At 27.2% G+C, this 14,723-nt stretch overlaps 2 protein-coding genes and 2 non-coding genes across 4 annotated transcripts; 1 reads left to right on the plus strand and 3 right to left on the minus strand.

Moving 5' to 3' along the window:
• Positions 1 to 1,237: 1,237 nt before the first annotated feature.
• LOC119682995 (protein jagunal) lies at positions 1,238 to 3,499 on the minus strand. Its single transcript, XM_038096584.1, has 3 exons — positions 3,242 to 3,499; positions 1,578 to 1,950; positions 1,238 to 1,500 (listed from the first exon to the last, which is right to left on the minus strand). Exons 1-3 carry the CDS (start codon positions 3,325 to 3,327, stop codon positions 1,369 to 1,371), a joined length of 591 nt encoding a protein of 196 aa, XP_037952512.1. The 5' UTR covers positions 3,328 to 3,499; the 3' UTR covers positions 1,238 to 1,368.
• Positions 3,500 to 5,376: 1,877 nt separating this feature from the next.
• Positions 5,377 to 5,449, minus strand: Trnar-ucg. The gene has a single exon. It is a non-coding gene; the product is annotated as a tRNA-Arg (tRNA).
• Positions 5,450 to 5,650: 201 nt separating this feature from the next.
• Positions 5,651 to 5,723, plus strand: Trnar-ucg. The gene has a single exon. It is a non-coding gene; the product is annotated as a tRNA-Arg (tRNA).
• Positions 5,724 to 5,763: 40 nt separating this feature from the next.
• On the minus strand, positions 5,764 to 6,801 carry LOC119680556 (uncharacterized protein C11D3.03c). The gene is made up of 2 exons (XM_038093450.1): positions 6,056 to 6,801; positions 5,764 to 5,993 (listed from the first exon to the last, which is right to left on the minus strand). The coding sequence occupies exons 1-2, from the start codon at positions 6,662 to 6,664 to the stop codon at positions 5,799 to 5,801; spliced, it is 804 nt and encodes a 267-aa protein (XP_037949378.1). The 5' UTR covers positions 6,665 to 6,801; the 3' UTR covers positions 5,764 to 5,798.
• Between the last annotated feature and the right edge of the window lie 7,922 nt (positions 6,802 to 14,723).

Consider the following 14,723-nt stretch of genomic DNA (forward strand, 5'->3'; position numbering starts at 1 on the left):
CTAAAAGATCTAATTTGTAAGAGTTCCCTTTATACATAATAATCAATATCTTTCCTATGTAAAAAATCATATTTAATCCAATACAGTTCTTAAAAGCTATACAACAATTCTGATTAATTCAACAGAATGTCTATGTAACGATTAATTAAAATCATATTAAAAATTAATTTTATTGAATAAATCGAAAGTTCATTCATAAAACTCGAATGAAGTGATCATATAATAACACCTACGGATAGACGTTCAAGTCTTTAGGTAACTTAAATATTTTCTGCAATCTAACAACAAAAAAGTTGACAAGTCTCTACTGTTAATAGATCTAAACTGAGATTAACCAATGTTTTATTAACTGGATATGATCCTGTTCTGTTGACTATTAACATTTTAAGAAACGATTAAAGAACGGTGACAACACCTATTTCCTTTGCTCTTAGTCCCCAAGCAAAAATTTGTTGTACAAATCAGATGTTTAAAAAAAATTTATGTGAATGATTATATTTCACTTCATCTGTCATTTTGGAGGAAATTTCACTTCATTTTCACTTCATTTTGGAGGAAAGCACTCCAAATTTTATGTAGTCATTTTATATTATTATATGTTGCATTTTTTATTATTTATTTTACTATTAAAATAATAAGTAAATAGGTAATTAAAACACATTCTACTTTAACCCACTCAAAAGAACTTTATTTTAATTAAAAACTTGAATTGATGTTATTAAAATTTACAGCCTTATAGAAGCAATTCTCTTAACTGCAACTTTAAGTTGAATTTTATAAAATAGTATATATATATTAATAAATTTATTTTTCTTTATACATATATAAATATGATAAATAGGTTTCATAACATTTACAATATATAAAAGGCAGTTGAACAATAAAAACATTTAATGAAATATGATCTCAATATATAATTTAATTTCAAAATGAATTTAAATATAATAATAGTTATTTTCCAAATTCTTTTACAATATAGGCACGTGTAGAACAATGATATACAAAATATGATAAGAGCCCAATTATATATTTCTAATACATTTTCATTAATTAATTTTCTAATTTGTTGCTTATACACTGTGCATTTCATATCAGTTTGCAGCTATAACATTAACGATAAATGTAAATTATGCATATATTTTTTTATATTAACACTGCAGGCATGAAATTAACGTGACTTTATATATACATTGGTAAGTTTTTAAAATGAACTCCATAAAATAAATAAAAAAACAAGTGTCAATTATATAGCTTTTTATAAAACATTTTCGATCGGAATATTGTATTTGCAGCTATGCAAATACATCGAGAGTATTTTTAAAATTTTGCTATTCAATAAATTAAAATGTTAATATCGCTACTTTTTGTTTACTGATATTTTCTGGCAGCAGTTCTAGCTTTCCAAGCTTTAACCAAATTATAGGAAAAGTATAGTGTAAAGCCATGTACTTGAAAACCAACAAAACAAAAAGCGTACCAAAGTAAACCATAAGGCATTCCCTGCAACACAAAAAAAAAAAATTTGATATGTAGAATTTAACCATCTATATAAACTATAAAAATTTTATTTATCTTACCCTCCAAATAAATATATCAGTTTCATCTAAATCAGCATCTTTATCCATAGTTAAATATTCCCACACATCACCAAAATAGTAAATAAAACAGTAAAATAATGGCAGTACCGAGAAAAGCCCAATTGCAATCATATACTTTTGCATGTCACGAATTTTGTTGCCTCGTGCTGCAGATAAGCCCAAAAATGAAGTTAATAAAGATGCCAGCCATATGTATTCCCACCAAAGCGGCGTTGGAACTTCCAATTCTTCAATTTCTAACACAAAAATATCCAAACGGTCAAGTATGTCAGAAGTTAGCTTTGCTAACATAACAAAAAATAAGAGCGCATGAAAGAAAATGCAGTACTTCAGTCGCGATTTGTTTAATAAGCTACAATTATAGTAAAAATCAATTTATTATTTTATAAATATTAAAAGGTGTAATCATATCAATGCAAATATTAGTTATATGTTCATATGAGACCTTAAAAATAAGAGTTTTGAAGCGAACTTAAAATACTTGGGAATAAAAATATAAAATTCATTTTTCGTTTGTATTTAATAAATACTTGTTTTGGCAGAAGCAAAAATTTATAAACCTTATCTAAACATGCTCCAACGGTGGCGAGTTCCAACAAGTAAATTATGCAGAATTTGCCAAAATGAAGAGGAAGTAGAATCTATCAACCCCTTCCTGTATCTCTGTCCAGGACTTCAGACAAGGCTACTTCAAGCGCTTTCTCACTGGTTTGGAAGAGATAACGAAAGCAAACTTTGCAGATCTCCTCAACTTTATCTGGAAAACAAAATGGTTTAACAAGGATAACAAAAGTTAACAACTCTCCTGTCCCGGAAAAATTTGTTGAGGGCATAACACCTCCGAGTGGAAGTGCTGACAACTGTCAGCACGCGCTTTCTGAACCTAACCTAACCTATCCTAACATATTGGCATATTGATCCTTAATTGTAGTAAATTACAGCCTCAAATACATCTATGAAATTACTAATGGAACCAATTTTAATTAAGTAAACTACTATAGTAAAAGAAGAGGAATATTTTGTAAAAGTAAGTGCATATATTTAAACAGTAGAGAAAGGTGCTACTCAACTGGTTTAAGCATAAAAGTGATTATCAGACTTCGTTGCAACTTTGGTTCACTAAGACATAATATTAAGACGATAATTAATTTAAATTATTTCGAACTTTTAAACATATGACCATTATATTTTATAAATCAATATTTTTTTAAAAACTACGATGTAATCGGTTTCATTTAAAAAAAAAATGTTTGATCACTATAAATTCCAATATTTTGTTGCAAGCATTTTAGAGCTCAAATTCATATTTTCAGTAATGCAATAAACACAAATATGCACGAGTGCAAGAAAACTCAATACACATATTTTCCACATGTGCTATGTGAAAGGAAACAATAGATGCGTCTATTGACTTATTTTGTGTGTCCAAAACCAAAAATCAGCATTTATTACAAAAAAGTAAACAATTCTGGCAAAATGCCCAGTTTGAACAAAAGGAGCCCTTGTGATTTTTTTTCTTGTTACTGCAGAAAATTGCAATTAAGTTAGCGTAAACATATGTTGTAACAAAATTCTAATCTTAAAAGAAATATATTAAATGTGAGCATTTTAATAATATATTTTATATATTTTTATGTATTTACCTAACTTGATGAGGTGCTGCAACTTGCTGCCTAAATTCAAAATCGTTTCCATCAGTGCCTGTGACATGTCCGCCTCGTGAAGCCATCCTATTATATATTAAAGTTGTTTGTCTTCTTTTCAAAAATTTAAAAAAAACTAAATTATTAACATTTCACATAAAATATTAAAGGATAAAGTCGTTAAAAAATATGTAAAGTCGGTGGTATTGTGCTACGTGGGGAGAAAATATCACCGTCGTATAAAAAAAAATATTACATTTTGACAAGTAAAACAAATCGGTTTGGTGATGCCATACCGTTTTTTACTTTCAAGCATGTATACACTATTTCTAAGCATGATAGCGAAAAATCGCAGCACAAATATATTTATTGTTTTAGAGATGTAACAAAACTTTTTGTATGTTATAGCCGAGTTCGAGTAAATTAAGGAAAATAGTAAATTATGTCAGTATGACAGCGATTCTCGATATTTACCAGAATTTCGAGTAGAGTAAATTAGATAAAAATTAGGTAAATTAGGTGTTACCCTTGTGAAAATTTTATAAGATGTTTAATAAATAAATAAATAAATTTAAAAACTTTTAACCAAAAATTATAAATAAGTGCAATAAATAAATAAATAAATATTTACATAAGTGCAGTGCCAAAAATCCCTAGGAAAAATTAATTTACTTTACCTCAATTTACTCGAACACGCTCACGGCCTATATATAATATTAATGTTCAATATTTTAATTAAAAAATAAATTGTTGTAAACTTTAAACATAAATTATTTGTTTTGTACTAGAATTAAATAAATTTGATCATATATCTGTGAAAATCCCTATCTAGGATTTTATAAGATTCTAAGAATAAATTTCCCACGAGAAGATAACCGTAAAGAGTTAATTCAGCTCTACGTTTCAGCTTTACTATCTGAAAATAGTGAAGCATGCAAACTGGAAAATACTTTAGCGATAGTCAACTCCGCAGACATAATAGCCCCTTTTACAGTTTTTATTTCGCATGCTAAACTCGTAATTGTGTTGTGAAGAATTTGTATGAAATATCAATATTTAATACTTTAGATTTGAATTGCACTTCATATGTATAAATTTGAACTTAAGAATCAGCAGCCGTTGGTTTATTTTCATGTATTTCTTTCGAGGTGGTATTAAACATTTTAGCAAAAAATCCTCTAATCACAAAATATGCACTTACAATTTATCTATCTATCGATCCAATGTTTCAGCATTTTATAAGAATCGTGAAGGGACCTAATTTGTGAAAATTTTTGAGAATATTTAGGGAATTAAAATTGTTTTGATAGAGAAAATTCTATATATTTGTTTATTTACTTGTAAGGAAAAAAGTCGATAGAGTAAATGTGAAAATTTCTAAGAACAATAATTGAATGGCTGTAGAAAGTGTATAAGGTAAGTGTTCCACACAGAAATTGTTAGTAAAAGAATATTTATTAAAATTCTAAGCAATAAATTCCATAATCAATATATTTTTTGTTATAATAAATTCTATGTTCTTAATTTAATTATTTCATAATAACTTAAATCTTAAGGAATATTTAGACTTTTCTATATCTCGTTATGATTTTTCTATTCGTTTATACTTCTCGAATAGTAAGTGGAAGCATTTTTTGTTATAAATCTATTTCTCTATTCTATTAAATAAAAGTTTAATTCAACAATTTTATTTCTAACAATTCATTCAGGCACATAATAGTTTCATGATTTGTATGATATGACTATGATTTCCACTTTGAAGTGAGAAGCAACAAAAGTAAGGATGAACTATAAGTCAATAATATATTTCCAGGTCAGTTAATAAAAAAACATCTCTAGAAAAGCAATATATGTTTTTTAAAGATAGCAAAAGTTTAGTGAAATAGTGAGATAAGTTTAAAAATTACGAAAAACAAATAAAAGTAGTATTAAAGTCTAAAACTAAATTTCAGATAACTTGCGGAAAATATATATGCCAGTCATATATATATAAATCCAAGTTTGTTGACCTTAAATATTCAAATATTTAATATGGACTTCTCCTATTTTTTTTATCAGGAATAATTTTGTAGTGGAATAAAGCGAGTTTTTCATATTTAAGAAAAAACTACGAAATGAAAGTAAAAATATTCCCTCGACCGTGACAGGACTCGAACCTGCAATTTTCGGATTCGAAGTCCGACGCCTTATCCATTAGGCCACACGGTCCTTAAATAACATCTACAATTATCCTTTTATTACTGATAAATACAGATGTGTGGGTGGTTGAACTATCAATTAACAAAGATTTTCTATGCACATATATAAAGCTCAAAAGCTGCAACACAAATTGCAAAAGCTCAGGACGAAGAATAAACCTTATTAACGAAGGACATAGACAAGTAAATAAAAGATACACGTCGTTACAATGACCGTGTGGCCTAATGGATAAGGCGTCGGACTTCGAATCCGAAAATTGCAGGTTCGAGTCCTGTCACGGTCGAATAAGTAGTACAGTTTTTTTTAAATATTTTTAAAAAAGATTATTTTTTATTAAACTATTTAAGAGCTATAACATTTACAAATATTTTTTGCGAAAAACTTCCACTTTAAGTGGATGACATTTATTTTCAGGTACCTCTTGACCCACTGGTATAGACACATCACCTTGTGGACAAGCGCTTAAAGCAACCAACAAATTCATATCAGCTATAAATTCTATAAAATCACCTTTTTGTGCTGGACTAGGTTTGCAGAAGTACTGCTGAGTATGCTAGATAATTAGAATATATTAGAATTGAAATATGAATAGAATGATAAGTTAATTGTGCATACTTTTGAAAATCCAGTACACATAAAAATGTTCCATACATCATGCACATCCGCTTCTGTTAAACCACGCTCTTCTTGAATTGCTTTTGTCAGATAACTATGACAACTGCCAAAACGTTCAATACCGGTTATTAGTTTATACGTGTAATCATCGCAACGAGTGCCCACAACATCATGCAATGAGCCCCCATCCTCATCAACGCCATACTTCGCTAACGAATCAAATACAAAGGTTGCCATTGGTCGCAGATAAGGTAAGCAACTCCATAGACGATCGTACACTTTTAGGTGCGTGCTGTGTAATTGACGAGTTTTGCCTGAATAAAATCGCTCTTTGGTGTTTTCCAAATTCCAAAAATTTAAATCACCCACTTGTGAACCATCACACACAGTTACACGGCAGAGGTCACCTGCTTGCATTGTCCATGTTTTAGCAGACCGTTTAGGCACTATCAAAGTCTCTATCATTTCACCCATTATAGCTTCATATCGCCTATTATCGTATTCTTCATGTGACACTTGTGCTGCCTGTGGTTTATTGTAGCAAATAACTGGATTGTGCTTGGCAAATATACGAGGCTTGAAGTCACGTCCACACCATGAATTCGCCATATTTATCAAAACAGTTTTATTTTTATGTGATTTTAAATAAATTCTTAATGAATTAATAAAACTAATTAACGTTAAACAAATTGTTTATTGAGTAGAGTCTATTTAACGTACTACACAACCCATATATATGTGCTCTCTTTAACAACAAATTCCAAACTAAAATCAACAATACTGTGTGTTATCATCAAAGTCGTAAATGCTTTGCAAGAGCTTTGCTGCGTGCATGAAAAGTTGATGAGAAAATCAATTTTTAATATCCCAGCAGTAATTTTTTGCTTTAGTTTGCTTTTGGATGATTTTTGATGATGATGAGTGTATATAACTTTGACTAATGAACAGAAGTTTGAAAGTAACAACACAAATATATAGTTATTATATTTATATGTTACTAAAGGCAAAATGATTATGGAGCATAAAAATGTGGTACTCTCTACTTCGACGATAAAATTATAATCTTATTTATGCTATTCCGATTTTGTGTAAATGTTAATACTCTATCTTATTTTTAAATTAGTAACTAATCAATATCGACGCCTTCTGTTGCTGTCTATGAAAATTACTGGAACTTTATTTTAAGCATAGGAATTTTTTTCTAATTATTCTTTTATTCTTCAAATTATTATTAAATACATTTTTTATTCCTTTTTCTCTCTTGAACTGTTATTTGTTTTATGAAATGAACAAACTTATTATTAAAGTTAATGAAAATATGATGTGCTTTTTTTTTATTTTGTTATATGTATGTTTGCAAGAGCAAATATGAATATATAAATTAAGAATTAAGGAGTTGTGGAACCAATTTATTGTATTAATTTATTATATTTTTTTGTATTAAATAAAATAATAATAATAAAAATTTAATAAAGACATCAGGGCCTTTTGTAGAGCTAAGCTTTCCGAATAACTAGTTGATTAATTTAAAATTTAATTTGTATTAATATGTATATATAATTTTGAAGACATTATCACTGTTGGCTTTATTGTTTCTGTAAATGAGGTTTAGTATTTTTATATCGATATTATAAATAACATTTATATTATTTTCTTTACCATATGGAATACAGTATTTTAGTTTTATTTTTAAATAAATATAAAAATACTGAAAATAGTGTATTAGTTTTTATTTATATTTATTTATATAGTTCCTTTCTACATAAAAATTTATATGTCAGAGATTTTCGACTTCTATCCGAGCGAGGTGTTTTAACCTTAAAATAAAAATTTTTATTAAATCATAAGAAATATTAAATACTACACTATACTATATTTAAATACTATATTTAAATACATTATCTACATGAAAGTAGATAAAGTTAATAATTTTTTCGATATTATATTTAAATAAGTAAGTTTACTTTTTAGAGACATACTAGTCGCTTATACTAGTTCTATTAACGACATATTTTGCCTAAAAAAATAGCAATTAACTACTTCTGTTATTACCCTACTGATTTGGATATATCTTTCCATTTTTGTTAATTTTAAAAATAAATGGTATAATTGGTTTTTATTGAGTAATGTACTGTATATGTATATATAGGTTATTTAATTTAAAAAATCATACATTTTCAATAATTTATAATATATAAACATAAATATTATAAACATTTATACTATAAATAAGTAAATCCTAACTAAATTGACATAAATAATTTTTAATTATTCCTTATATGATTATAGCTTTCGCCGTCAATCGGATGCACTATAAAAAGTCTAGAAATCTATATTATTTTATTTATAGTATTTTAAATAACTAATAACCATAGATAGCCTTTCTTAATAATATAAGGCTGGTTTAAAATTCTAATTGGACTAAAACACATGCTTTAAATCAAGTCAGAGATATTAATTTTAATCCGAATAAGAACAATGTTAGGAATTATAAAATCCAAAAACAAACTCAACAGCATTTGTGTTTTCGTATCCTTGAATAAATAGTATTACTGTACTACTAATTTCAGTAGTAATGTTAGTACTAAAATCAAAAGAAAGTATAATTATATATATATATAATATATATAAGAAATATATAATCGTAATAAGTATAGGTAAGTAAAACAAGTACTCTTATTTGTTTATAATTCTATAAAATGAATTCGATTTTATTTTCTGGAATGTAATATTAATTTTAATTTAATTAATTCCTTTTTCTTCTTCTTACTTCCTTTATCTCCTGGTGTGGCATAGGGCCTCAATTTAATTTAATTAATTTAATTTAATTTAATTTTTATACATACATAACCTATATCTCATCCTAGTCGTACTTCCATACATTTTAACTTCTTTTAAAGGACTGCATTAAATTCTGTTGGGTTAAATTATTCATTTTTGTTTCTTAATGTCTTTTCTTTCCAAAATGACTCATTGATTTTGAAAAAAAAATACTAAACTGGAAATAAATTTATAATCCATAAAATAATTACATATGATTAAACTTTCCATGACACAAACATGGTCAGCTAATCAAAACAAAATAATTATTCGAAGAGCTTTTGCTTGTCGACCACCACAGACAATGCAATAACAAAAGGGAGCTTTTAAGCTTTTCTTCTTTTCATTGATAATTCTTCTAATCTGATTTACATATGCAAATGGAAAAGCAATTTACCAGCAAAAGCAAGTAAATGCTGTTCTCAAACTTAAAAGCGCTCGGCTTGTTGAATTATTCAAATTATTTTCGAATTAAGCATGTTTAGTATGCAAATTTAATGAATGTAAAAATAGTAAAGCAGCGAGCGAAATTAAATTTACATGCAAAAAATATAAATTAAGGAAACAATAATAAAACATTTTCAAATCAAACAATTTATTTTAGGCAATTATCATTTTACTAATATTGATACTTTTGACATTACATACAAATGTTATCTTATTGCGTTCTTTAAATAAATTAATCATCTGTTCTATTTTACACTACTATTCAAAAGTAATATGTATTGTATATATTCATTTTAGTGTGAATTTTTTGATAATAGAAATATATACGATTTATTTTAAATAAAAAAACTATCTGGAAAGTATTAAAAGTTGAAATAAAGTTAATAAGGAGTTAAATGTTAACCAGACATGAAATCCCCATATTCTTCAAAAAGATTGGAAATTCATTAAAAGAGTTGCAGGGCATCCATTTTAAAATCTGATCAAATGTCTGTTATCAGTCTAACTCTTAGCAGTCTCAACAGTCTTAAGTTAAGCTACATAGCAACTATATAATATGTGCTAACAAATAAAATTATAACTATATATTTAAATCTGAATAAATCCAGAATTTAAAAGAAAATAGATCATAGATCCAGAATTTTCTAGCAATAATAATCAAAATTATAAAATAAGAAACATGGAACAGGTGTTAAGAATCTTTTGAAAAAGCAAGTCATTGCCAACTGTTTGTTTTTATTTTCAGTTTATTTTAATAAATATTACACGATTTTTAGAAAATGCTCGAACACATGAAATACACTAATTAAATTTGTTATATACAGATAATAGCAATGGATTATAAACGAATAATTTAAACTTTTGCTTAAAATATTCAAACTGTGTTTGTGTAAGTACAGCCTTTTTATTTTATTTCTCTGACTTAATAATTGAAAAAGAACATCAAATTAAGTAATCTTTTATTTTGTCTATTGTGCTGATTAAGTAAGAGAAAGTGTGATCACAAAATGGTGTATATTCAGTGATCTCCACATAAAATCAAAAGCGATCAAGCAGAAAAGATCTTTGAGTGTTTGAAGACAAGCCTTTAAAAGACACACTACTATAAGAATGTACATAATATCCAGCTGATCACCACAACACTATAGACTAGTCATTATTTAATTTTTTAAAATTTACGATTATCTATAAAGTCTTACTATAGGATGTCATCCTTCATAGGATGCTATCAAACCTTCAATTATGTCTTACTTTTTCTGCGTGAGTTGTTTCATGTGAGCACAGATTTTTGAAATTATAATTTATTAAAGAATATTAACAATAATAGAAGCTTTTTAATTACGATTAACGATTAAGGATATAAATTGTAATGTAGTGATTAGGAAATTTATGACGCTGACGATCAGTAAAAAAATAAAATACAAATTTTGACTTAACGTCATTATAGTTTTAAATGGCATCAAATAATTTGTTTTTTCTCTTGTCACTTCTATATTGTTGTTATTATATCATATAATATCACATCATATTATATTATATCATATATCATACAATATCAAATCATATATCACATCATATCATATATATCGTCCATACAAATATTGTAAATAATTATAAAATTTAATTTTCAATTAAGTAAATTGAAATAGGTTTTAAATATACAAATTAGTTCCCATAGTACAGAAAAAAATTTTGTTTTGTAAAGTTGTTGTTTTTGTTTTTATGTATATAGTTATTGCATTTGCATTGTTGCTTCGTGTTATTTTGTGTTATTTAAAAATATCATTTCCTCAATTGAACTTAAATGTGAACATTAAGCAACGTATAGAAAACAGAAAGTAAAAGTTAAAGAAGAAAGCAAAAGAAAACAAGAAGTTATACAAAAAGTACAACAAAAAGTAAGAAATAATTTAAAATTAAAGTGGTGCTAAATTTATAATTCTCTGTAGGGTACCTCTTCATAAATATTTTTAAGAGTCGATAAACTATTACATAGTATAGTACAGATATTTTGAGGGTCAGCAAAACCAACTGAATACTGCGATATCGGTACTGGCAAACTACTGCATATTAGGAATGCATTGCAATAAGATTTGGACTACCTTAATGACTTTTGTCAATTTTTTGGTTCTGCGAATAAGGAAACTGTATTTCAACTCATACGTCAGTCTCTATTATTGGCTTAGAGAAGATTCAAAATCTTTCGAAGCTCAACTCTTAAGGATCTGATAGAGTTTTCATTTAATATTAAGGACATAGTTAAGTTTATAGACTTTGCGGTTGGTTGCCTTTTGCTAGAATGGATGCGCGATATTCTCAAAGAGATGTTGATGTTTTTTAGTTGCTTTGAACTTCTACGTTAAGAAGAGTTGTCGGATCTAGGGGCTATGATTTGCATGTGTTTAGTTATTTTTTTGTATGAATTAATTTTGAAATTTGCGAGTATTTTTATTTTATATTAAAAAGATATAACACCAAAGTTACTTCAGGGTAGTTACTTTCACAAAATGTGTTTGTTCCCTTGAAACCAAAATTTCAATGGTAAATTGTTGTTTTTAGAATACAAATTTAAATTTGCAGCTCTCAATTCTTTTAATTCATCTTTTTGTGCTTAAAACCTCTGAATTTTATCTTCGAAATTTTTTTTTGAACGAGCATTGCGAATAATTACTGATAAGAAAAATATATTTTTGCTTTGGCATATATAATGTTATTTATAGATTTGTGTTATTTAAATGTTTTTAATTTAATTGAATATTTTTAATCAACAGAGTTAAAAAATTTATTTAAAGTTAAGTTATTTATTTACAAATACATTAAAAACTGTTCTTAGTTTTTATTTTAAATTATGATTTAATTTATTTAAATATATTATAATATACATATATAAACAGTGCTACGTAAAAGCTTAAGACCATATTAAGAATTCCTAATATATTAATACCGAATGAAATAATATATAGTAATTGAATGCTTTGACTAAATAAATTTATTTTTCAAATAAAGTATACATTTCTAAAATTAAAGAACTTAAGTGTTCTTCTCTATAATTATTAGTTCTTATATCGAACTAATATATTTAAAGTAAAATGCAAAAAAGCACTAATTAAAGACCACTGTACCCCCTTAAATAATACCTTTTAATTTTAATGCAAGTTTAAATTCTGTATAGAATTGATAAAAACATTATGGAGTATATGAATGGAAATATTTCTCTACCTTTTTCGAGTAGCTTATTAACTTATTATTCCATATTTGCTGTTAAAACCAAATCAATGTGAATCAGCAAATATGAGATGTAGCGTAAAAACTAATCTGCATAGTATTATCTTCTCCTCCATAATAGGTATTAAACCAGTCCTAAGAATATCGACGTATTCATAAGATTTAATCGATTATGTTATAATATGATTATTCCAAAATATGGCTTCGCAATCTATCTATTCATACTGTACTTGCGTATGTACGCAGTGCATGTTATATTGTTTAGATGAAAGGCGCTGAATAGTTTTACGACTATTAGGAAGAAATTGAAAACTGCGTTCGTCAGAAAACATAGCATTTTTTCAACAATCAGCAGAAACAAGCAGTAGCTGATACTTTATGATACTTTATGTAGCTTTGTTAGTAGCGGTTTCTTAATAGCATTTCAGAATTTTAATCCCACCTGACAAAGCAACCTGTGAAAATATCAATGGGATATGGATGTATCTGTTGCTCGGTTTAATTTGTCAGCCAGTTTGTTACTGCTAGCTTATCATTAAGTTTGAAAAATCTATATATTATACGTCTTATTTTCGCTAGAACTTTTTGAGTCAATTATTTGGATGCGTTAGGAAAATAGAGTCAGTTTATAAAGCAGGCGTGGTGTATTGAATGCATGATTTGCTGATATGCAATCGGTGTTCAGTGTCGCGTTGATATTATTTATTATTTTTTATTACTAAACAACCGAAAATAATCTACTTTCAACAATATTTCAGCAGAAATAGCGCTTTTTTAAGAAAAAGGAACATGCTTCTTCCTATTTATATGTAACTTTTCTGAGTTCTAGATAACTCAGGATATAACTAAGAACTGTGCTTTAGCTATACGTAACTTTCCACTAATGGTTAAGGCACAATTGTAAGTAATATTAAAGATCAGCATTGTCCAGACCAGATAAGATCGCGGATCAATTTAAATCACTGAAAAAGGTGAGATATTAGATATGTATTAGTCTTTATCAATTAACTAAATTAACGTCAAGTGTGATAAATTATTTAAAATATTTTAATTTATTTATTTGGGATGCCATAAAATAATGTAATATTATCAAAATATAACACAGAAAAATGTGTCTAATTTTGGTAGATTAGAAACACATCACGTGGGCCGCGTTTAGATAGCCGTATTATAGATAATCAAAAAATTCAATAATCGATAAACGAAATTGAAAAATATTCAGGTGTTCCTAAACTTTTGCACCGCACTGTACATCTAAGATTTTAGCTGTTTAAAGAAAAAATTAATTTAAATCACATTGATATGAATTACTTGTTTGATACATTTATCACTCAAGTTAACATATTGTTTCGTGTTGTCACACTTTTAACATTTCTCATATAATAATTAGATATTAATAGTAATTAATAATAAATAAAACAGATTGCAAAGTATAAAACTGAGAATGTTTATTTCCTCGAAGCAATACCCTATCTCCTACTACTAGACATGACACGCACGAGTAATTTATATCAGTAATTTATGTTGTGGAGGTCAATTACACTACGCTGGCGTGCAATGGTCACTTAACAATCAAATAAAATAAACTTTAACCAATTAATTATTACATTAACCAAATATATATACGTGTAATGTCAGAGCATGTGAAATGTTGAGGTGATTGAACGTAGGGTGTTAAAATTAGTGTAACCACTTGTTGCATATTTTACTTAAGAAGTTTCTTCAACATATTTCAAAATCTTGAGTTTATTTTTAAGTTACAGAACACCAAGAATCCATCCCACAACACTTTCGAGAGATTTATCAAAATATTATGAACCATATTCTTTACTTCTTAAAGAAAGCATGCAGACACTGATAAAATTAACCATAGACACGCCGAATGTGTAAATGTAAATACTAGGAATGCCACGGCTAATACAAATAATAGAGCACAGTTTTCGATTTCGATGAGAAAGTCATACCACAGTGCGCTACAAAAACACATATGCGGCCTCCTTGCCGTTCAGTGTTGTCGAATACTTCGTGGCGTCGTGTAATGATCGTGTGTCTGAAGTCAACACGCATTTCGTATGAAAAATTACATTTGTGATATATGATTTTATATATAATTTAAATTTCAAAATTATTTGTTCAAAATTCAAGAGTGTTAAATAAGAATATAATATATTTATGC

The sequence above is a fragment of the Teleopsis dalmanni genome, chromosome 2, assembly GCF_002237135.1.
Source record: "Teleopsis dalmanni isolate 2A chromosome 2, ASM223713v2, whole genome shotgun sequence".
Taxonomy (NCBI): domain Eukaryota; kingdom Metazoa; phylum Arthropoda; class Insecta; order Diptera; family Diopsidae; genus Teleopsis; species Teleopsis dalmanni.

Bases quoted from the DNA above. Each gene is read 5' to 3' on its own strand.
- LOC119682995 (XM_038096584.1), bottom strand. From the start codon at position 3,327: ATGGCTTCACGAGGCGGACATGTCACAGGCACTGATGGAAACGATTTT. The intron at 1,951-3,241 runs GTAAATACATAA...CTATAATTGTAG, and splicing joins GCAGCACCTCATCAAGTTAG to CTTATTAAACAAATCGCGAC. The intron at 1,501-1,577 runs GTAAGATAAATA...TTTGTGTTGCAG, and splicing joins CTGATATATTTATTTGGAGG to GGAATGCCTTATGGTTTACT.
- LOC119680556 (XM_038093450.1), bottom strand. From the start codon at position 6,664: ATGGCGAATTCATGGTGTGGACGTGACTTCAAGCCTCGTATATTTGCC. The intron at 5,994-6,055 runs GTATGCACAATT...CTAATTATCTAG, and splicing joins TGTGTACTGGATTTTCAAAA to CATACTCAGCAGTACTTCTG.